This window comes from Pinus tabuliformis, chromosome 3_2 (genome assembly GCF_031772625.1).
Source record: "Pinus tabuliformis cultivar Carrire ecotype Pingquan chromosome 3_2, CPIR1, whole genome shotgun sequence".
Taxonomy (NCBI): domain Eukaryota; kingdom Viridiplantae; phylum Streptophyta; class Pinopsida; order Pinales; family Pinaceae; genus Pinus; species Pinus tabuliformis.
The window spans coordinates 1,110,500,800-1,110,524,047 of NC_142302.1; the positions used below are offsets into that span (position 1 = coordinate 1,110,500,800).

The 23,248-nt window shown below is 39.7% G+C and overlaps 1 protein-coding gene across 6 annotated transcripts in view; it reads left to right on the plus strand.

Moving 5' to 3' along the window:
- The window catches only part of ATM (Serine/Threonine-kinase ATM-like protein), a 533,430-nt gene that overhangs the window by 425,910 nt on the left and 84,272 nt on the right, over positions 1-23,248 (plus strand). For all 6 annotated transcript variants that reach the window (XM_089417581.1, XM_089417585.1, XM_089417584.1 and 3 more), the window contains one exon: positions 18-77. In XM_089417581.1, coding sequence (XP_089273707.1) covers positions 18-77 — 60 coding nt within the window. The remainder of the gene's footprint in view (positions 1-17; positions 78-23,248) is intronic.

Genomic DNA, 23,248 nt, shown 5'->3' on the forward strand with positions numbered 1-23,248 from the left:
ATTTGTCTGGATAGCAGGATACAAACAGAAAAATACCATTGCCAAGGGATGTGCGTAGTGTCCGACAGCTTGAACTGGTAAGGCATGTTTGAATCTGGGTGGATGTTTCATTTAATTACAGCTTGCAATGGGAAAACTCAGTGCAAATGATATCACAGGTCAGCCAAATTGCCTTTTGTGTCACCGGAAATGTGGTGTGGAATGCAAGATTGACATTTGCAGATAATCAGAAGTTTAGTGAGGAAACAAGTGTTTTGAAAAAATGCACTTAGCACTGATAAGATGGATCATAAAGTACAAGACACTTTTCAGGACATACATTACAATATATGCCTTTTTTGTTTCCACTATTAACTGGCTTTTGGCCAAATAATCAGAGATCTAATCTTTTGATGCATCGTTATGGACTTGCCTCATTTTGTAAAATGTAAGCCTAATGGTCTTTGTTTCTTCAGTGAGATAATAAATTTTCTTTGAGTAGGTACTGTTGCTGCAAAATCTAGCAGTTCTTGCAAAAGGACTCACCGAGCGAGTGTCGAAACCTTAAGGAAACAATGAAAAAGGTTGGCCACTGTTACCTCAACAACCTTCGTCCTGTTTTGTGGGATTTCAACCATTAAGGAGGCTTCCCTACACCACCTGTAAGGTATTTTGATGTTATGGCTTTGGTGCCTCAAAATCTAGCAGGACTTGTGAGGGTAGCTCACAAGACAAGAGCTAGACCAAAGGACAACAATATGAGGTGTGGCCCACTGTGAGCACAGCCACTACCTCTTGACAAAATTGGCTTAAGGAGGGAAACTCCACCTTGGCACCTAATAACAGGGCTCAGCTAGCACAATATGGAAATTCACATCCTATAGTAGGCCAAATTAGGACACAATGTGACCTAAGGCTTGAGAAATAGCAAGGTAAATAGATTAACCTATGATCACAAGGCTAGGAAAACGCTTCCGACAAAAATATACCTTCAATTTATGGAGCAAGAAGCCTTCAATAAGCCCCAAGTTGAAGCCTAGGAGAAACTAGGGCTTTTCTAGGGCAATGAACATTTGCCCTAAGAGAAATTAGCCATGAGATTGACTCGATTTTGAGGCAAATACCTCACCTCCACATGTTGAATACCTCTACTTAAAAACATTGCTAACTGTAGTTGAGGAAAGAGCACTAGCCCTAGTTAGCAGCTTACCTTAAGAGGCCGAAAATGACTTTAGGGAGAAGAAAAGTGAATTTTGTTGAAGAATCTAGGGCAGTTAGAGTTGATTAGATTCTTCTTAGCATCATAACTATTTGTGAGGTGTTTTCAATTTTTCTTCTTATATAAATCTTCACTTATTATTATTAGTGTGTGTCTTCTTTAGTTCATCAAATAGCTACCAAAACAAAGAGACAAGAACACAAGATGTTGGCATCTTGCCAGGGACAAAACCTCACCCTCTTGGAGAGGAAAACCTGAACAAAATTGTTGAAATTTCTAAGTCTAACCCATTAGAAATTTTTCTGCACTATCTAGTTTATTTATCCTACTTGTTAATCACTGAACAAGTTATTTAACCATATAAATACTGAAATAAACACAATGCAGTCTCAACCATCTATAGATCAACAACTGAAAAAAATAGACAAACACACAAGGGACACCGTTATTTTTGGACAATCGTCCCCGAAAGAACCCAACTTGGAAAAACCAGTGCAGTAGTTCTGAGGATTTTATTATTATGCAACTTTTCTAAGTACAACTGGGTGCCAAACTAGCTTACCCTACAGAGAAAATAATATGGCAGTAATACCTCTCTTCAAAAGCAGATATTCTGAAAGTTTGCTCCACAAAACCCTCTCTAGCGCCTCTTTGAAGCACTGCGTCAACCCTCCTAGCCTCTGTGTTAGCCTAAAACCCTCTGCGTCAGCCCTCTGAGGCTTTGCACAGCCTCTCTGGCCCTTTGCGTCACTTTTGCAACCTCTGGTCACACATGCAGGCCCTCTGGCCCTCTGCACAGTCACTGCTAGCCTCTGCGTGGCTTCCTCTGGCTCTGCGTCTGCCTCCCTACCTCTGCGCTGGTATTCCGACACTATCTCTCTCTCTCTGCTATGCACTCATTGCCCCTTGCTGCAACTAATCATTGGTTCGATTTCTCTTAGCAAACCCCGCTCTAGAAAATCGAACTAACTGATCACTTGGGTGTATCTCCAACTGACCCTCAAGCCTCCTCTTATACTTTTTCTATTGAGTCTTCAATGACCGAAATTACATCTCTAATCAATGGCTAAGATTAGATTTGGCTTGATCCATGTCATTTAGAACCTTCTAACCCAGTTTTTTATTAATACCCATTAATATTTTTAGTTTCCCAAGTTTAGACCTAGGAACCCATTAAAAATATTAATTATTTTAATAGCTCCTTCACCAGGCATAATTTCCTCAAACCATTTCTGGGTCTTGGAGATCTCATGTGCTTTAGCCTCTCCACCATTTTTCATGGCTAGAGCACATCCGATGCTACCCCAAATCAACACTCCCTCTTAGCGAGGAATATGTTCTAGTAATACTCCATCACTGAGCATCACCCTGACTATCCGACATTGATACCTATGCTGATGTTTGGCCTTCCGGCTCAACATCCTCTGCACTACTGCTTCCTGTATCGCTGCCCACAGCTCTACCACTGCCACTGCTACATTTGTACGATAGCTCCCTCTGCATCCATTCTACTGCTGGTCCTTTCTCCCAACACTGCATCTGCAATGCAACCCTCTCTCATCATGCTGTATCGTCCTGGCCATAGCACTACCACTGCTACTGTTGCATTGCAACTCACTTACTTAGACGATGGTAACTGATCTACCCAACTACTGACATCCTTGTCAGGCTAGAAATCCTCTTGATGTTGAAGCTCTCTCTGCCACTATTCTCAAAGGGATAGCCACTGTTCTCAAGGCGAATGCCTTGATGCGCCTTGATGCGATGTCTATCTAGAACAGACAAGATTCTAGCCTTCTAGATGACAAAGTTGGATGCCTCGTCCAGCATGTCCTAATCCCTCAGTTCGCTCATGGCCATCTTTGCTCTTCTTTTCAACTCCTCTGAGTCTCTACTTCCCTCTTGAAAGTTCTCTCTTCGACCCCCTCTAAGTCTCTACTTCCCTCCTAGAAGTTCTCTTGCCAATAGTCGAATCGCACCTCTCTGATCTCCTTTGCTCCTACAACATTGATCTGGATTTCTCGGCTAGAAATCTGCCTAGGTAGCGACTCCCTTCTACCTTGGTTCTATCCTGTTAGGTACTATTCTGCCTCAACAACAACAACAACCAACCAGCTTCACAATCCACAATCTGCCCATAGCTTCCTATGCCCCAACAACTGAAGATATGAGCCTCTAGCCTCTACGCAATCCCAGCAGTGGCTGAATCGCTCCACTAGCCAACTGCGTCACTCCTACTTCGCTGAGCAGGATGACGTGGCTCTTCGTGAGCCTCTTCTTCCTCTCACTACTTCTGCGCTGGCCCCTTCTCTAGCTCGAACTAATGACGCAGGCCCTCTGCGTCAACCCTTCTCTACTGCTTTCTGCTTAGGAACAATTTTTGTCAATCGGGACAACTGCTTCTGCTGCAAATTCTCTGATTCAGCTGGTGCCTTCAGCTCTGCTATGATCTGCACGCTCTGATACCATGTTGAAATTTCTAAGTCTAACCCATTAGAAATTTTTTTGAACTATCTGGTTTATTTTTCCTACTTGTTAATTACTGAACAAGTTATTTAACCTTATAAATACTAAAATAAACACAATGCAGTCTCAACCATCTACAGACCAACAATTGAAAGAAATAGACAAACACACAAGGGACACCGTTATTTTTGGACAATTGTCCCCGGAAAAACCGCCTTGGGAAAACCGGTGCAGTAGTTCCGAGGGTTTTATTATTATGCAATTTTTCTGAGTACAACTAGGTGCTAAACTGGCTTACCCTACAGAGAAAATATTCTGGCAGTGATACCTCTCTTTGGAAGCAAATATTCTGAAAGTCTTCTCGACGAAACCCTCTCCAGCACCTCTCTAAGGCACTGCATCAACCCTCCTAGCCTCTGTGTCAGCATGAAACCCTCTACGTTAGCCCTCTGAGGCTCTGTGCAACCTCTCTGTCCCTCTGTGTCTTCTGGCCCTCTACGCAGTCACATAGGCCCTCTGGCCCTCTGCGCAGTCACTGCTGGCCTCTACGTGGCTTCCTTTGGCTCTGTGTCTACCTCTCTGCCTCTGCGCTGGTATTCCAACACTATCTCTAGCTCTCTGCTATGCACTTATTGCCCCTCACTGCAACTGATCATTGGTTCGATTTCTGTTAGCAAACCCCGTTCTAGAAAATCGAACTGACTGATGACTCTGTTGTATCTCCAACTGACCTTCAAACCTCCTCTTATACTTTTTCTGTTGAGTCTTCAATAGTCGAGATTACATCTCTAATCAACGACTAAGGTTAGATTTGGCTTGATCCATGTCATTTAGAACCTTCTAACCCAATTTTATATTAATACCCATTTATATTTTTAGTTTCCTAAGTTTAGACTTAAGAACCCATTAAAAATATTAATTATTTTAATATCTCCTTCACTGGGCATAATTTCCCCAAACCATTTCTAGGTCTTGGAGATCTCATGTGCTTTAGCCTCTCCACTAATTTTCATGGCTAGAGCACATCCGATGCTACCCCAATAGACACTTGGGTTAACTCAAACAAACAAGTTTTAGGGTTGTTAGATGTGTATAAAAAGTAATAAATTAGGGTAGCATCAGGCCTTCTAGGGCATGCAAGGCAACCTATAATGTTAGATTTTGCTTTTAGAGGTTTTATATAGATTGTCCTACAATTTAGAGCATCTTTCAATCAATAAATAAACAGCTTACACACAAATCTACACTCAAAACCTTAGCGGCTGCCCTATCTATGTAGGAGAGAGAATGTTTAGGAAAATTTTATTAAATTTTAAGGTGACCAACTCTCTTCTGGACCAGTACGTTAACTTCCTAGGCTAAGCTTTCTGGTCCAATTAGTGCGAGTTTCAGATTCAACAATGCATGTGCTAGATTCCATAGAAGGGCGTCGGGGAGGTAGAATGAGTTATCCAATAGAAGCAACAAGCAGTCCAAGTTCTGGGAAGGACATTGGAGGCAAGTACAAAAGTTGATCTACACATTCCAAGAGGAGTGCAAGTAGCAGGAGAGGAGGCCTAGTTAGTTTGTTGGGAAGAGGAGATTTCTAGTATATAGTTCTCTAGAGATGGCCACAACAGGACTAAGAGATCAGGATAGACTTGAGGTAACCCCAAACTTTGGCATCTAGAAGGCCAGGATGCAATTCCTGTAGGATGAGCAAGGTCTGAAGGAGCTCGTGACAATAGTAATTGTTGAGCTGACAGAGTTTATAAAATTTCTTGAGTACAAGAAGGATATGGCCAAAGAAAAGAGGATGGTTCTAAATAGGGTTAGAGATCATATTGTTCCACATATTGTAGAAAAGAATACAACAAAGGACATGTGGGATGTCGTTGTGAAGTTGTATCAAGATCCATCTAGGAATCAAAAAATGATTTTCAAGGAGAAGCTGAGAATGACCAAGATGCAGAAGAGAGAGAGTTACGTCCTACCTCACCAGGATTTAGGGAGTTAGAGATGAACTTGCAATTGTAGGAGAGAAACCATAAGATAGTGAACTGGTGCATACAACTCTAAATGGGTTTACCAAGGAATGGCAAACATTCGTTCAAAGAATCACTGGACGAGATAAGCTACTAGATTGGGAACGCCTTGTGGAGTGACTTCCCTCGGGAGGAGTTGAGGCTCAATCTCGCAGATGGTGCTGCCAGCAGGAATGACAAGGGACCGAAGGTGGAGCAGGAAGAACAAAACGTAGCCCTTGTAGGTAAAGGAAAAGTGAAGAAAGGCCCTAGTCAAGGACAAGACTCAAAGGGAGAAAAGAAGAAGGAACTTTCGAAGGTCAAATTCTTTAGATGTGGTGAGTTTGGTCACTACATCGTCCAGTGTCCAAAGAGGAAGAAGGACAAGAAGGGGGAAAACGACAGCTTCGACAGAGATCGATGAGTTGACCTCCAGATTGAAGGAATTCGAATTGATAGTAGTAGTACCTTCAAATGAGGGAGGAGCATGATACTCTAGTTACCAGGATCGGACAAGGTCCATGAGAGAGCAAAAGGAAGTCCAGGTCAGATCTAGTAGTTGTTCACATGGATCAATACCTTTGCTACGGGAGCTCACAGTCAAAGTTGCAGGAGGATCATGGTGTCAACAAGGTGTTGTCAGATCCTAAAGGAACGTGCAGAGCTAGTTGTAGTCAGATACTTGAAAGGGAGTAGCAGAGTCAGTTGGGCACAGTCAGATGCTCAGTAGACAGTGCAGAGCTAGTTGCAGTCAGGGACTCAAGGGACAATTGTAGAGCGAATTGCAGTGACATCGTAGATCAACATAAGTTTGAGACTCAGAGGGAGTCTAGCTTCAGAGGGAGCATCCCTATGGAGGCTGGATCTTCATGTTCTGAGGTGGTTAGTTCACACAATAACAGTGGTAGCAGCAGCGTAGGGTACCAACAATGTGAGATGAGAGATTGGTTCAACTATAGAAGTTAGCAGGTGAATTAGAGTATGCACACTAGCATGGTGGACAATGTGTGTCAGATTGACTTCTTCACAGTGATTTCTAATGACAGGGAGTGAGATCAGTTTGAGATGTGAAGAAAGGAGGTATAACAGATGTCAGACATCAGCAACGTTGAGCAGTTCCGCTACAACATGTTCCCATAGACCAACAGGGGACTAATCTACTCACAAAAGCTCTAGGGAGTGCCAAATTCGTCAATTTCAGAGAACATATGGGTATAGTGGAGAACACCTTCATCGCTAAGAGGGGGTGTTAGTTTTTGATGGATATGGTGGCATCAGATAAGTGTTCTAGTCTCAGATGATGCTAAGAGGCCAAGGAACATGAGATCTCCAAAATCTAGAAAAAGTTTCGCGAGATAAGCCTCGGAAACACCTTAAATTAATTTCCATAGTTAAATATTTCCTAAGTTTAAACTTGGGAAAAATGGTAAATTAAAGTTAATTAATTAAGGATGTTCAAGATTGCTCTAGAGGCTTCTAGTGATGAAGTCAATTTGATCTTAACTATTAATGGAGATTAAATCGTTGTCGTTGAGACTTCAACGAGAGATTATAAGAGGAAGTTGAAGGGCTTGGGGATAACGTCAGTGTAATCAGTTGTGACCAAGGTAGTTTGACTCACCTAGATCATCGTATTCTATGAGGGCGCAGTTCGAGCCAAGAGAAGAGCATCAACGATAGGGAGTAGCTGAGATTTGGGAGAAGAGTGTTGAAGAATCTAGGACATTTAGTATTAGTAGGATTTTTCTAGACTTGATAACAATTTGTGAGGTGCTTTTACAAATTTTCTTAACTTGATCTTCTTCTTATTATTAGTGTGTGTGTTTCCTTCATCAAACTGCTACCAAAACAAAGAGACAAGAACACAAGATGTTTGGCTTTCTTCCAAGGCCAAAACCTCTCCCTCTCAGAGAGGAAAACCCACACAAAATTCTTCTTATAGAGATTCCAATTGACGAATACCAAGACCTTGACCCTTGACATACTATGCCACTCCAAGACCAAGATACCAATCCTCTTTGAAGTCACTGCTGAGATTATCATCATAGTTGTACCAAAATTGCTTCTTCATCTAGATCACTGCTTCACCATTAGTGCTCCTTCATCTAGATCATTGTTGCACTTACTGAGAACATCACTACTGCATTTCCATAGAGATCTTCACTGTATCTTGTTGTAGTGTATTCTTCTCAATTATGTACGAAAAGAACCCACTTAAGATTGTGAATGACAAAAAATCTCAACAATAGAAATGACTGCTAAACATTGTAGATCCGCAACTATTGATAGAAACAAAACCTGCCAAAATTCTAATCTATGCTATGATCATAGTTAAACAGTGAAAACAAAGAGTAATAACTCCAAACATCCAATGGAAACTAAATATGTAAAGAATAATTTAATAATAACACTTGTGAAGAGAACAGATAAATGTTACCATCCCCCCTCTATGGGATAGGTTCTTGGCTATCCTTAAATGTCTTTAGATTTTGTAGAGTCTCTCTCCTCTATAATGCATAAACCCAACAAAAATATGGGGTGTGATAATGAAATTAATCAGTTACACAATGAGTACAACAATGAAAATAATCAAAAGTGAATAATGAATGGAAAACGCTCCTATTATAACAAAATATTGAGTTATCATCGAATAATGAACAATAATAAAATATTATTGATCCCATTCTTGGAATAATATTTTATTATATTTGTTTAGGAGGGAAAAAGTATTTAAACTTTTATTAAGAAATAATAAATAAATAAATGATCTCAAGGAATTAGTTAAGAAATAATAAACAAATAAGGATTTATTTAATTATTCCTAAGGGATTTAGTCAAATTTAACAAAGAATAATAATTAATTAGTGATTAATTAGTTATTCTTAGAGAAAAATAAGAAAAATAATGATTTATCTGTTTATTTTTCATGATTGGGTCAAATTTGACAAGGAATAATAATAAAACAATGGTTTAATTAATTATTCCTAGAAGAAAATCAAATAAATAGTGATTTATTTAATTATTCTTCATGGATTTAACTATAAATTACTTAATAAATGTGGTTCATTAGGTAATTTCTCACAGTGAAAGCAATTTTGTTATGGTGAAATTGACTTTACATGGTGTTCTTCGATTAATCTAGTAAATTAGGCTAGATGATCAATTTTTTTGATGATAACATATCTACAAGGTCATCCTATCGTTCTTCATTATGACCTTATCTTCGGAGGGTTTATGATCATGACTATGTAAAGCATATTGATAGAGTATTACACCGAGACAATTTGTATGCTGAGATAGTGTACGTCTTTGTGAGAGTTGTTCATAAGGGATGCCGAGATTATGATTGTATTTTGAAACAGAGATCTGAGACCTTCTTCCTTTCACCCATGCCAGGACTTATACTTTTGTGGTATACATCTGTAATTGCTTCACTGTTTGTCATCCTAACTGTGAGGATCCCTTCCTTTCTATAATTCGAATTGCAGCCCTTGAATCATCTCAGAAAAATGAGAGTTTTGTTCTTCCTGCACCACTGTACCCATTTGAAATTCAGTCCCTGAGCCCATCCGAAATTACAGTCTTGCACCCCATGCGAATTTTCAGAGATGTCTGAAATTATGTTCTGTAGTTTTGCGGATACCCTAGCTCGGTATTTATAGTAGTTCGCCCTCCATAATTGAGTCGACTGGAACAGGTGAAGCGTTGTGTCATTTAAATGAGCCGACATGTCATCTTTATTTGTTAAATTTATTTTTGCAGGCCAATGTGATGTTCTCTTCATCGTTTGCCTTGTAGTCTTCTTTGATGAAGAATGGTGCTTGTCTTGGAGGGCTTCTTGACACTAGGTTGACACTAGTACATTACATAAATGCTCATAAAGAGCTCTTTAAAATAATCTTGACTCTTTGACTTTCCTAGACCTATGGAATGAGCAAGAAACTCAATCATATAATTTTATAAAAATAATATTTCTTTTTCTTGATAAGTACAAAGATCAAAATTACATTGACAAATACTGAACCTAGTTACACTTTTCTTGAACACTCCCTCTTAACTAGGGATGTATTTACAATGGTACTTGGTTATTCTCAATCTGAAGAATTTCTCATAAGAAGAATCGGGTTGGTAATCCAATCTGTATAGCATCATCTCAATCAACATTGTCATAGTGCAAGGCCTTTACTAAAAGCTCCATCTCTCCACGAGACCATGAGCTATAATGCCGACGAGACCAATGATTTATAGACACCTTTATCATTGTCTCTCAAGGTACATACCCACCCGGGTGTTCATTGAGTATGACCTTCTAGGACTATTCTTATCTTGGGTTCCCAACCCTCAAAGAATATCGATCCCCTTGCCTACTCTTATCTTGGATGCCCTACGCATCCTTAAAGAGTATCGGATGTCAGATGATTACCCAATCCTCTCATTCTTTCTTCCCAAGTGAAGACAAGCATGTTGTGTCTATCATGTGTCTACATTTCCATTCATGGCCTTCATCTAGACTTACAGTTGTTAGTCCTGGTCTAGTGCATGACACGTGACATGGAAAAAACACAATTTTCACTCCTTTGTAATCATGGGTGATCTTAATTCAAACTCCATCTTGATCAGGGACCTGTCAGAGCTCCCTCTTAGCTAGGGACTCTTCCATATATCAACAACTTTTTCTTTTTGGGTCCTTCAGTTGCTTGATCAACGTCTTTGCTTGATGTCATAAAATTTAGTTGAGCTTCTTCCTTGTAGGGAAACAACCATCGATCACTTTCTTTCTTATTCCGTCTGTCATTCCTTTCTTCATGGAATGTGGCATTCTTTGTACATATCTGGAACCTTCTTCATATGGCTAATTCTTTTCTCTCCATGCTTCTTTCAGGAGTTTCCATCCATCGCATGAATGTTGGTTGCATTTGTACTTACAAGTCTTCTTCTAGTAGCCCTACATGAACTTATCCAGATATTATTCAAGAAATTAAAGCATTATATTAAATTAAATCATACCTTACTAGATGGATCTTCATGACGACATCTTCTTGTAGGTATCAGCATCCTGCACACATATTGTCACATCTCCCAAAGATAGCCATTATCAAGGGTCTTCATTCTATTCAGACTTTCATTAGAGTGTTCATATCTTTTTGGGAGATTTCCTAGTCAAATCTTCTTGGTCTTTTTTGTGAAAATTCTATTACTGCAACAACTGATTTATTTTACCTACTTATTTTCCAATAAGTTATTTACGAAAACCCTTGAATAAACATTAAAATAAATTTTTCTTCAGACATCACACCACAATACAGAAACAAATACATGCACAAGAATCAAAACACATCAACACAGATATTTTGGACAATTGTCCACGGAAAAGCCCAATGCGGGAATACCGGTGCAACAGAGGAGGATTTTATTAATCAACAATTCTTGAGTACAACTGGGTGCCAAAGTGGCTTACCCAACAAAGATAAATTCTCCGGCGCCCTACCCCAGACTCAGCGTCAGACTGGATGGCCTCTGCGCAACTCCCAAACCCTCTGCATCAGCTCCTGCCTCTTTGCATCAGCTCCTGCCTCTTTGCATCAGCATTGGGCGTCTCTGCGTCACCCACGCAGGCCCTCTAGTGATTGCGTAGTCCTGTTGCCTCTGCATCTGCCTGAGAGACTCTAATCAATGGCTAAGATTAGATTTGGTTTGATCCATGTTTTTTGGAACCTTCTAACCCAGTTTTATATTAATACCCATTAATATTTTATTTTTCCTAATTTTAGACTTAGGAACTCCATTAAAAATAATAATTATTTTAATATCTCCCAAACTGGGTAGAATCTGCCCAAACCATTTTTGGGTCTTGGAGATTTTATGTGCTTTAGCCTCCACCAATTTTCATGGCTAGAGCACATCCGATGCTACCCCAAATCAACACTCCCTCTTAGCGAGGACTGTGCTCTAGTAATACTCCTCACTAAGAATCATTCCGATTATACAGCACCGGTACCTGTGATGATGCTAGCCCTCCCTGCCCAACATCCTCTGCACTGCTACATCTTGTACTGTTGCCCATGGCTCTGCCACTACCACTGCTGCATCCGTACGACAACTCCCTTTGCATTTGTGTTGTTGCTGGTCCTTTCTCCCAACACTGCATCTGCACTGCAACTCCCTCTGCATTCGTGCTACTACCGGTCCTTTCTCCCAACAATGCATTTGCACTGCAACCCCCTTTGCGTCCGTGTTGTTGCTGGTCCTTCTTCCCAACACTACATCTGCACTGCAACCTCTTCTCATCATGTTGCATCGTGCTACTGCTGACTGCTATTACACTACAACATCATACCCATTTCTGCTACTGAAATGGATTCTTTATCAGCCCCATGTTCTCCCTGAAATAATCAAACTTTGTTCTTCCAAGGACCTTGGTAAGGATGTCTGCCACCTATTCTCCTGTAGGAGTGTAGCTCAATTGTACAAATCCTCGTTGGACATAGTCTCTGACAAAGTGACACTAAATATCAATATGCTTTGACTGATCATGAAATACTAGATTCGCAGAGAGCTTGATGCAACTCTGATTATCACACATGATCCTGTTCGCCTCGATATTTCTTCTAAATAGGTTCACAAGCAGTTTTCTAAGCCATATGGCCTCGCACAAAGTTGTGCTTGCAGCCATATATTCTGCCTCAGTTGAGCTCAAAGCTACGGATTTCTGTTTCCTACTGCACTAAGAGGTCATTCCTGATCCAATGTTGAAATAGTACCCAAAGGTACTTTTCTGATCCACTGAACTTCCAGCCCAATCTGCATCAGTGAATCTACTCAATCTGATATCCTTACTCCTGGTGTACAAGAGTCCATAATCGACTGTTCCCTGTATATATCTGAGAACATGTTTGGCTGCTGCCCAGTGCACCCTCTTCGATTCCACCATGAACTGACTGAGGGTGTTGACAACATAACAAATTTATGGCCTGGTTTTGACCAAATACATCAGGGACCCTATGAGCTGCCTGTATAAGGTGGGATCAACATCCTTGTCTTTTGATGCATCTATTTTCTTCTAGTTGGTGATCATTGGAGTAGCCATGGGTCTATAATCTTGCATCCTGAATCTCTTCAGAATTTCTGTAGCATATCTCCCTTGTCTGAGGAAGAGCTCCCCTTTTTGCTGCCAAACTTCCAACCCCAGGAAATAATGCATCTGTCCCAAATCCTTCATGTCAAATTTTGTGGCTAGATTCTTCTTGCAGTCCCCGATGAACCCGAATGATCCTGTTAGGAAGAGATCATCCACATATAATACTAGGATTAGAGGCTCATTCTCTACAACCAGATAGTAGAGATTTGGATCTGCGTCACTCTTAACAAATCCCATCTTTTGCAAGTAGCCATCAATTCGACCATACCATGTTCTAGGTGCCTGTTTCAGCCCATACAAGGCTTGCTTGAATCTACATACATGAGACTTCTTCTCATGTGTCTCAAAGCCTTCTGGCTATTCAATGTATACCTCCTCTTCTATCACCCCATTCAGAAATGTCGTTTTGACATCCATTTGATGAATCTCCCATCCCATCTAGGCCGCAAGAGATATCACGTTCTAATAGATGTGTACCTAGCTACTGGGGCGAAGGTCTCTTTGTAGTCAATTCCTTCCTTCTAAGCATACTACTTAGCCACAAACTTGGCTTTGTATTTTTCCACACTATTGTCTACACCGTATTTAATCTTGTATATCCATCTCGAACCTACCACTGATCTGTCTTAAGGCCTCGGCACTACCTCCCAGACATTGTTCATCATTATGGAATTGTATTCCTCTACCATCGCATCCAACCAAACCTAATGTTGAGTAGCCTCCTAAAAATTGGCAGGCTCCCTATCCTGAGCTACTAATGCTTGTATCTATCTGGCTGTTTTCACTCCCTTTTATTGTTCTTGGTGCACCAATGAAATCCTCTGCATCTTGCAGAATCTGACGAAGCTCCTTGCTCGTTCTTCCTCTGGTAGCAGTTGCTTCTATTAGCTCCTCCTCCTCCTGTGATTCTTCTTGATCCGAGGAAGAATTCTTTACTTTTGTTGGTTGAAGTGGTTTGACCAACGGCTCATCTTTAGATTGCTCCTCGAAAGGCATTTCTCAAGATTTTCTAAAGCCCCTATCCTCCATGAACTTCACATCTCGTCGAACTACTACCTTACTGCTCCTTGGAAGATAGATTCTGTATTCCTTAGCGTTCTCACTATATCCCACTAGATATCCTTTCTCTGCAGTTTGATCCAGCTTCTTGCTCTTTTCCTCGAGTATGCAGCAATATGCTAAGCTCCCAAATATCCTAAAATCACTGACTTTAGGTGTCTTCCCTGTGAAGACTTTCTCTGGAGTAATCTTTCCCAATGCCTGATGAGGAGTTATATTCTGAACATAGACTGTCGTGTTGCATGCTTCTGCCCACAAGAATTTTGGCATATCCTAATCATACATCATGGCCCTAATTGCTTCCATGATAGTCCTTTTCTTTCTTTCTGCTATGCCATTCGGCTGCAGATTGTAAGGAGTTGTCCACTCTCTTCTAATGCCCTCCTTGGCGCAAAAATCTGAGCGCAAGACTTTTATTTTCTTCCCTGTCAAGTTGTCCACTAGAGCCTTGAACTCTTTGAATCGACAGAAAACCTCGCCCTTGGTTTTCAAAGAATAAATCCAAGTTTTTCTTGAATGGTCATCAATGAAGGTGACAAAGTACTTAACACCACTAAGAGATTTAGTGGACATAGGTCCGCAGATATCTGAGTGTATCGATCCTATTACACTCTTGGCCTTGTTTTTACTTCTAGGAAATGTTGCTTTGGCATTCTTTCCTAGAGCACATCCTCTACATACATCATCTCGTTTTGTACTAAAATCTGGAACTCCTGTTACAGTTTTCCTGAGAATTCTTAGAGCCCCGTGGTGCAAATGTCCCATTCTTCTGTGCCATAGTTCGTTCGAATCCTTGTCTCCATGACTGCCTATCAGTGCCATTGGTGATTCTAGCTGTAATCTGTACAACCTGTTACTTTTGATCCCAATCTGCACTTTCTTTTTCCATCTTAGGTGTTTGACATATACTTTCTCCTTGATGAAGAAAATGCCATAGCCCTTGCCTTGAAGTTGCGATACGAAAAGTAAGTTCATCCCCAGTCCTGGTACATGCAGCATGTTGGTAGCACGAAACCGCTCTCTCGTTTTTGTTTGAAAAACTATGGTAACCTTCCCTATTGGAGTACACTTTGCCTTATTCGCCATGGTGATCTGAAAACTCATCCTTTCCTCCTGATAATCTGAGAAACATTCCCGGATTCCTGTCATATGCCAGGGAGGCTCCACTGTCTATATACCATAACTCTGATGATGCAGAGCTTGTCACATAAGCAACTTCTTCTTCCAATCTGGAAGCCAACATAGAGAAATCAAAATTACTGTCTCTTGTGCAATTTTCTGAAAATTTGTGCGAGTCTTCTGATGTAGATGCCTCTGCGTCATGGTCTTGACCCATAATTAATTTTCCCTTCCTATCTCTGATTACTTGGTCTGATAACATGTGAAAATTCTATCAATGCAACAACTAATTTATTTGACCTACTTATTTTCCAATAAGTTATTTATGAAAACCCTTCAGTAAACATTAAAATAAATTCTGCTGCATCACACCATAATACAGAAACAAATACATGCACAAGAATCAAAACACATCAACACAGATATTTTGGACAATTGTCCCAAAAAAACCCAATGCGTGAAAATCGGTGCAACATAGGAGAATTTTATTAATCAGCTATTCTTGAGTACAACTGGGTGCCAAACTGGCTTACCCAATAGAGATGAATTCTCAGCACCCTCCCCAAACTCAGCGTCAGGCTTGCTGGCCTTTGCGCAACTCCCAGACCCTCTGCGTCAGCTCCTGCCTCTCTGCGTCAGCACTGGGCCTCTTTGTGTCACCCACATAGGCCCTCCAATGACTACGCAGTCCTGCTGCCTCTATGTCCGCTTGAGAGGCTTTGTGTCTGCCTCTCTAATCTCTGTGCTGATCTTCTGGTGCTGTTCCTACCTCTTTGTTCTGTACTCGCTACCTCTTGCTACAATCCAGACCACTAGCTCGAATTTCTTAGCAAACACCGCTCCAGAAATCGAATTGACTGGTCTCCCTTAGTGTGTCCTCCAACTGACCCTCAAGCCTCCTCTTATTCTTTTTCTGTTGAGTCTTCAACGACCGAGATTACATCTTTAATCAACAACTAAGATTAGATTTGGCTTGATCCATGTCTTTTGGAACCTTCTAACCCAGTTTTATATTAATACCCATTAATATTTTATTTTTCCTAAGTGTAGACTTAGGAACTCCATTAAAAATATTAATTATTTTAATATCTCCCAAACCGGGTAGAATCTGTCCAAATGATTTCTAGGTCTTGGAGATTTCATGTGCTTTAGCCTCTCCACCAATTTTCATGGCTAGAGCACATCCGATGCTACCCCGAATCAACATTTTTGATGTTGATTTCCTTCATCTTGGTTGCATATTTCACGATCTCTTCCTTCTGCACACATTCCATAGCTTTTAATCGAAGTTTCTTTATAGTTTATTGTAGTCAATCACTTCATACTTCATATGAGGACATATTATGTTGATTTCATCTAGTGTGGCTTATGCCTTCTTGCATCTTTTCAGAGGAAGAGATCATTTTTCTCTTGATCATGCTTCTTAAGATAGAAGCAAAGATCCATATTACCTGCAACCATACGACATGACATTATAATATTAAACACAAGCATACATACCTTATTTTACCTTTCGGTCATTGAGGCTTCTTCCAACAGGTTCTTTGATTGAAGAGATCTTCAATCCCTTGATCTGCTTTATGTCATCATATCATTATCTCATGGATTCCATAGGTTGGAATTCTTGTTGAAACACTTATTTCCTCTCTAGATTAGAGAACCCTTCGATGAGGATCACATCAGAGAATTTTGAGGATCTTGTATATCCCCAACTGGTAGATGTTTCCTTTTTGACTTGATGTATGTTGAGCCTTAGATGACTCTTTTCTTTAATGTCCACTTAGGTTCCCAATAGCTATATACCCTACATGTTTGTCTGTCATGGATTTTGTCCTTTATGATTCTCATAGTGATGTCATGAGCTCTTGTTTCTAGTGCTTTCATGATGCCATGATGCACCTTATTATCATTGTCATATCTTATAACACAAGATTTAGGAGCTTATGATAGGACCCTTTTTGTGAGGGATACCTTCTTACTCATAGGAGAGATTTGGTACTCCCTCTTTCCTTGGCCCTTTTCTTCAACTTCCTCCATCTTTCAGTGATATGAGCTTCCAAAATCTTTTTATAGCATTGAATCTTAGCTATACTTATTCTATCTTGTTTGAGGACCAACCTTGCCTTTCCTTTCTACACATGGTTGAGTTCTTTTAACCTTCAATATTTTTGTCATCAACTTGTCTTTCTCTATCTAGCATAGAGACCACAAGATGTTGAATGATGTAACATTTTTGTTCATGGACATTTGTTACCTTGCCTATCAGTTAAAACAATGATGATTATCTTCCTTCCTAGATCTTGTAAATGGGATCTTATGAAGATATCCTACATCCTTTTTTACTTTCATGAAGAATAGATTCCATGTGACCTTCTTCATTGCATCTTTAGAGAATGAGTTTATCACCTATATCACTTTGATGTCTTTCTCTATCAACTTGTCTTTCTCTATCTAGCATAGAGACCACAAGATGTTGAATGATGTAACATTTTTGTTCATGGACATTTGTTACCTTGCCTATCAGTTAAAACAATTATGATTATCTTCCTTCCTAGATCTTGTAGATGGGATCTTATGAAGATATCCTACATTCCTTTTTTACTTTCATGAAGAATAGATTCCATGTGACCTTCTTCATTGCATCTTTAGAGAATGAGTTTCTCACCTATATCACTTTGATGTCTCCATTATTGTTATGTGAGGGGATCTTTCATGAGCATCCCTTTCCATAAATTTAGAGGAGACCTATTGATATGTTTAATGACTTCAGCTACTTAGAGGATTATGTCTATTGTCTTTCCTCATGCAAGGAATCTTGTTGACCCATCCAACCTATAGATGTCCTTGCAATCATGAAGTCATTTAACCAAATATATAAATTGAAAAGATACTTGTCATGTGAAGATGAAATCTTCACCTTGCTTGCTTTAATGATTTGAAGCAGATGCATTAATGCTTCCTTCGGATGAGATCCTTGATGAAATGGTATGAAGCTTACCTTCTTGTCTTTAGATTTCTTCGCCTTCTACATCTGATTCTTATGATTAGCAAACCATTAATGAACTTGAGATGGCACTGTCTTGCTATCACATAAGTGGATTATGGAATCTTGCAGCATTGTGTAGAACCATAGGGTCTTGATGGTGCTTGCCATGATGATCATTTTATAGTAGAGACCCATCATCGAACACCTTCATTCTATATTGAGATCCCTGTGGTATAGACTAAGATTGTGAATGGCATCGAAAACCACTGTCATGAACTCGAGTTTAAAGTACTTGTGTTCAGAACTTCATTCTTTGACCGAGGTTGCTTAATCCTACTGTGGCACCGAGATCTCAATTGTATAGTACCAAGACTGTTAGTAGTATAGACTGTTGAAGGATGAGTAGGCAAAAAGTCTTTGTTGTTGTAGACTTGATTCTTCAACCTTTAAACCTTGCTTTGATGTCTCTTTTTACTGCCCTTCCTTTGACTTCAGCACCTTAGCTCTAAAACCATGTTCAAGAATCTAGGGCATTTAGTATCAGTGGGCTTCTTCTAGACTTAATAACAATTTGAAGTGCTTTTACAAATTTTCATAGCTTGATCTTCTTCTTATTATTAGTGTGTGTGTTTCCTTCATCAAACTGCTACCAAAACAAAGAGATAAGAACACAAGAAGTTTGGCTTTCCACTAGGGCCAAAACCTCTCCCTCTTGCAGAGGAAAACCCACACAAAATTCTTCTTATAGAGATTCCAATTGATGAATACCAAGACCTTGACCCTTGACATACTATGCCACTCCAAGACCAAGACACCAATCCTCTTTGAAGTCACTATTGAGATTATCACCATAGTTGTACCAAAATTGCTTCTTCATCTAGATCATTGCTGCACCATGAGTGCTCCTTCATCTATATCACTGCTGCACTTATTGAGAACATCACTACTGCATTTCTATAGAGATCTTCACTATATCTACAAGGTCATCATATCGTTCTTCATTATGACCTTATCTTTGGAGGGTTTATGATCATGATTATGTAAAACATATTGATAGAGTATTACACCGTGACAATTTGCATACTGAGATAGTGTACGTCTTTGTGAGAGTTGTTCATAAGGGATGTCGAGATTATGATTGTATTCTGAAACAGAGATCGAAGGCCTTCTTCCTTTCTCCCATGCTAGGACTTATAATTCTGTGGTATACATCTGTAATTGCTTCACTGTTTGTCATCCTAACTGTGAGGATCCCATCCTTCCTGTAATTCGGATTACAACCCTTGAATCATCTCAGAAAAATGTGAGTTCTGTTCTTCCTGCACCACTGTACCTCTCCGAAATTCGGTCCTAAGCCCATCTGAAATTACAGTCTTGCAACCCATGCATAATTTTAGAGATGTCCAAAATTATGTTTTGTAGTTTTGTGGATACCCTAGCTGGGTATTTATAGTAGTTCGTCCTCCATAATTGAGCCGACTTGAACAGGTGAAGCATTGTGTCATTTATATGAGCCAACATGTCATCTTTTAGTTGTTTAATTCATTTTTGCAGGCCGACATGATGTTCTCTTCATCGTTTTGCTTGTAGTCTTCTTTGATGAAGAATGGTGCTTGTCTTGGAGGGCTTCTTGACACTAGGTTGACACAAGTACATTACGTAAATGCTCATAAAGAGCTCTTTAACATAATCTTGACTCTTTGACTTTCCTAGACCTATGGAATGAGCAAGAAAATCATTCATATAATTTTATAAAAATAATATTTCTTTTTCTTGATAAGTACAAAGATCAAAATTACATTGACAAATACTGAACCTAGTTACACTTTTCTTCAACAAAGAGATCCAAAGGAGATTTCCCTCGGTTTCTAGTGTCCAAGAGGCAAGAAAAGAGGAGGCCGAATTATCTGCAGAAGAGGTCGATTTGTTCAGTGCGAGTTAGCCAAAATCCCCATTCAAATAGACAAAAAAGGTTTGATTCAATTGTCAATTGCCGGAAGAGTGTTCGAAAGACAGAGCGAATTCATTCTAGAGGCAGAGGGAGGCTAGACTCCTAGTTGGAAGAATTTCCACGATTGTGTGAATTTCCTCAAGCTAGCAGTGTGCATTACAGGGAGCAGTGCGAGTTGCCAATCTAGGGTGTGATCAGGCCAAAGGAGTACGAGATGATTAGCAGAGGAGATCTTGGATCTCTAGTATATTTGCTAGTGTATTACCAAAGGTTTGCCAATTGGGCAACCAATTGTAATAATTTTATCAAATTGTTGCATAATAAAATAAACTCTCATCAACTGCACCTTTTTTCCCTTTGGGAATTTTCAGGGGACATTTAGTCCAAAATAACGGTGTCATTTTTATTGTGCATGTGTGTGCATCTATTTCTCAGTTTCGTATTTTTATTGAAGGAATTTTCACACCCAATGTCTGGGCATTGATCCACTTGACATTAAAAACATGGATTCTAGTGAAAGCAACCATTTATTAGAAACTAAGATCAATAATGTATCTAAGTGAAGCAAACATAAATGTTAAGGGCAATTTAATACTTCAAACAAGGCTCCCTTTCCAAATTCAAGGAACAATATCTCGCAAAGGTCTTTTCTCCTTAGGTAGGGGTGGCTAAAGGTCAACCCTATTAGGTGCTTCTAGCCCCTATGGGGAAGTCACAGTTCCATAGTCCATCGTTCAATTGATAAGTGTTAGTGAATAGTATTGTGGTAATGGAAGGCATAATACTTCATGGTCAAGTGTCGTGGTCAAAGGGACCAGTTGCCGAGGTTGTCCACATCCTGAGTATAGATGTGAGGAGGAAGCATTCATGGATGCATGAGATACCAACTTGGCCTTAGTTTTTCCACCCCTCTTGTACACCTTTACTTCTTCTTGATCATTCCTTGTAGTACCACTTATAGCTCAAGGGTTAGAGCTTACTTTGTACGATGTAGCAGTTTTATTACCCATTTAAGATGAGTTAGTTTATCGCTCATCAAGGTTGGGACATGCAATGGTTCCTTCTTCGATGTAATGGAGGATCATGTGCCTAGGAACCGGGTAATGGCCATATGAGATAGGTAGAGCTCATGCTGTGCTTTTACCGACCTACTAATCTTTATGTCCCAACCATCTTTGCAGTTTGTTTTTCTTTCTTTTTGTTTTATTGTGGCCATGATATGCTTTTTCCTTTTCTTTTAGCTACATCAACCTCCCAAGACAAAGTCTACAAACCCTACTCAAGGTGTGTGAACATATGAGTGCCATATCCCCAAGAACCAGTGACAAGTTGTACTCGAAGAATGGAGGTGTGAAATAAAGAGGGCTTGCTTCTTGGATATATATATTGTGATTACCTTATTATTGAATATCTTTCATGATTATTGAATGTAATATTGCTAGCTTTTTCTATGTTCCATGTCTAAATTCTTATGTTCATATGAGATACTTGGTTAATTTTTGCATGCTTTAATTTGTGTCCTTGAACTTCCCTAGAGAACCTCATAGAGAGATTTTCTCTAGTAAATTTATCCCCACTTAAAGTGATAGCTAAGGTTAGCAAGTGAAAACCTAGGGTATTCCTGCTTACTCCCTTCAAGGATTTGATATTTCCGTGGTTAAATTCCTTCAAGTCTCTGTCACCCATCTAGATTGAAGGCACTGGCATCCATATTGAGGGTCAAAATACATAAAGCTTTATCTTTTTACCCCTCCTAAAATTTCAGCACATGAAGGCAAATCACTAGGGTTAGGGTTTGCATGAGTTTTGGGTTGGTTGGAGATTGTTCTACCTGTTGAGTCTTAAAACACCAAAATCTAGCAATTTGCATGCCAAAAGCTCCTATTTAGGGCTGTCATCACCAACCCTAAGCATTTCGAGGGCTAGAAAAACCCTAATTCTGACTGAGGCTTCAACTTAGGGTATTCCTGCTTACTCCCTTCAAGGATTTGATATTTCCGTGGTTAAATTCCTTCAAGTCTCTGTCACCCATCTAGATTGAAGGCACTGGCATCCATATTGAGGGTCAAAATACATAAAGCTTTATCTTTTTACCCCTCCTAAAATTTCAGCACATGAAGGCAAATCACTAGGGTTAGGGTTTGCATGAGTTTTGGGTTGGTTGGAGATTGTTCTACCTGTTGAGTCTTAAAACACCAAAATCTAGCAATTTGCATGCCAAAAGCTCCTATTTAGGGCTGTCATCACCAACCCTAAGCATTTCGAGGGCTAGAAAAACCCTAATTCTGACTGAGGCTTCAACTTAGGATTACTTGAAGGTTTGTGACTCGTATTGTTGATTGTATTCTTATAACAAACCTTTTCTCTCTCCTTGTATGCCTAGTTGTGCTACTTTTGAATCGTACATCAAAAACCCTAGGCTACAAGTCCTTTATAGGTTGCTTCTTAGGTACACTATTCCTTGTCCAATAGAATTGAGCCTTGTCCTTAGTCTAAGTACCTTGGGTAAGCCTATTTAATTGTAAACATTGAACCCTAGACCTAGAATACCTCTTAGGTGACCTAAACTAGGAAGCCTCCCATGTGAAATTCCGCTAAAGAGCAGGAGGTGGATTGTTGAGGTAATGGTGGCATCCCCATCATTTTTGTGTAATAGTCTAGCTTTTTCCTTGTGAGGTATCTCCCAAGACTTGCTAGATTTTGAGGCAACAAGCCCAATGGTTGGAGACATCTAGAAGGAGAAGATCTTTCTAGTAGAATTTTAGAATCAGTACAACTATCTAGACTTGAGTGGGTTCAAAAGTCTCTTCAACTCCAATCTCACTTCATAGTCCAAATCACAAAGCTAATCTAGAAGGAATTGTGATCCCAATCCAGCACTCCAAAAAGGTAAATTGCTAGGCCAAAGTAAGCCCTCACTGCTGCAACCAATACATTCAAAATCCAAAATTTTATCATTTTTCTGTTTTAAAGAAATCAAAAAATATTTCACTAGCTCATACATCAAATATATGTTTTAGCTAGTTTCATCACTTGGGTTTTGCTAGAATCTTATCCATTTGGCCCAAGGAAGGTAAGGCTCTTGTGTTGTTCGGAAATAGATCTAAAGTGATTACAAGGGGCTGTCCAAGGGTTTTATATATCTGTCATATAATTTACAACAACAATATTTTGGCAGTGAGTGAAACCCTTAAGGGTTTGCTCAAAAAGTATGTCTTCATGAACCCTTGCCTCTTCTTCACTTCCAAGATATATCTTATCATTTTGACGCGATAAACAATTTCCAGATTGCTGGAAATTAAAAAGTCTGCATAAAAATAACTACAGG